At 41.5% G+C, this 1,772-nt stretch overlaps 1 protein-coding gene across 1 annotated transcript in view; it reads right to left on the bottom strand.

Moving 5' to 3' along the window:
• The window catches only part of LOC138961086 (suppressor of lurcher protein 1-like), a 23,815-nt gene extending 23,364 nt beyond the window's left edge, over window positions 1-451 (bottom strand). The window contains exon 1 of the mRNA XM_070332681.1: window positions 436-451. Within this exon, the coding sequence (XP_070188782.1) occupies window positions 436-451 (16 nt within the window). The remainder of the gene's footprint in view (window positions 1-435) is intronic.
• Between the last annotated feature and the right edge of the window lie 1,321 nt (window positions 452-1,772).

Raw genomic sequence — 1,772 nt, 5'->3', positions numbered from 1 at the left:
ACAACATGAAGTCATTTAAAATATTTGTCAATTATGCTGTGAGGGGGGGGGGGGTATGCGCGAGTGTGTGTGTGAGAGAGAGAGAGAGAGAGAGAGAGAGAGAGAGAGAGAGAGAGAGAGAGAGAGAGAGAGAGAGAGAGAGAGAGAGAGAGAGAGAGAGAGAGAGAGAGAGAGAGAGAAACTGAAACTGAACTTTATTACCAAAGGATAGAGGTTTTAGGCAAAGCCTAATCTTACAACCTGTCCCTTATACAAACACTTGATACAGACGCACATTATATAGATATTAAGAAGGAAAAAGGTTATACTTATAGTTTCTTACAGACGCACATAATGTAGATAGTACGAAGGAAGGGTTAGAGAGATAGAAAGACAGAGACAGAGACAGAGACAGAGAGACAGACAGGGAGAGAGACAGCACACACACATGCACACCATTTTGGGGGACCATATCTCTAAGAATTAACGCGATAAGTTCCATTAACAACCGTTCAGTAGTGTTATGCGAATAACAATAACGCTACACACACACACACCTACTTACTCACTCTTACACTTATTTACTCCAAGACAACAGCAAAATATTTAGGCACAACATGGTTGAATATAAAAAAAGAAAGGTATTCACGAAAAGAACTGCTAATGCCCACGCGGTTTGAAGGGCCAAATGAAGATGTTGACTCTAAAGTACTGCGTCTTATGCACCGGATGAGTCGATCCGTTACCTAGCACTTTTGATGCTATGAGCTCGAGCACCAAGGCTTTCAGCAGATGAATGCTACCGAGCTACACTCAGCAGCGACAATGACGCCAGAAATAGTGCAGGCATGGCTGTACATGTACATTATAAATCTCCCAAGCCCGCATACACTTAACTTACTGATGATAATGTACGTCCTCACATGTCGACAAGCTATTTGATGTACAGTGTCGACTTGCGATGCACTTACAAGCCTGGGCGCTCACAAGGACGCGGGTATTTGCCTTTAAATGATTATGTTGGTCAATCAGAGCACAAAGGGACCATGCTTGGGGCAGCCAGGATAATTTTCATTTGACGTGGCTGACACTTCTTAATTTCTACGCGCTTTTCAGCTACAGTGACCAACATCGTTAACCCATACTCTCTGGTGCGATTCCTCAGACATATATATTACAGTGTCATCGGCGAATTAACAGACTTAGAACAAAGAAAACGTTCTTATTTCCAATGGTGTGTTTCCTTTGGAAGCATATTGGTTCCAAAAACGTAACCAAACTAACAGGCTCATGTACCGTGACATCTGTCGCGACAACCAGCTGACACAATAATATTATGACGCGACATTTGTCGCGAAAACCAATGTAAGGCCAACAAAAAAATAGGTCTGTTTACGGTAACATAGGGTGAAAAAATAGGGTCGGTAGGTCGGCTTTTTTTTCCATTTGTTTTTTATTTTAATATTTTTTTCTCCCCTCTCTATGATGTTTCACAGTTAATTTCTTCTCATCAATCCCTGTTTTTGCCAAACATAACTATAAACAGTACTTTGAGCTTACCTCCCTTCTGTCGTCTGCTGTTTGAGCGCAAACAGCTCTATTTTGGATGCGTTTTTTTTTTCAGACGATCCAAAAAAAAAGATTAGGGTCGGGCCTAAAAACTAGAGTCGGTCGGGTTACCGTAAACAGACCTATTTTTTTTGGGGCCTAATGTTTCAAAGTTGAAATGCTGAAATATCCATTTTTGAACGTTTTCTGGCGTTTCAACCCTCCCAAATGTATAGGGCACTCGT

The sequence above is a fragment of the Littorina saxatilis genome, linkage group LG3 (assembly GCF_037325665.1).
Source record: "Littorina saxatilis isolate snail1 linkage group LG3, US_GU_Lsax_2.0, whole genome shotgun sequence".
NCBI lineage: Eukaryota > Metazoa > Mollusca > Gastropoda > Littorinimorpha > Littorinidae > Littorina > Littorina saxatilis.
Note: the sequence above shows the minus strand (reverse complement) of the source record. Positions and strands in the feature narration are given on the sequence as shown.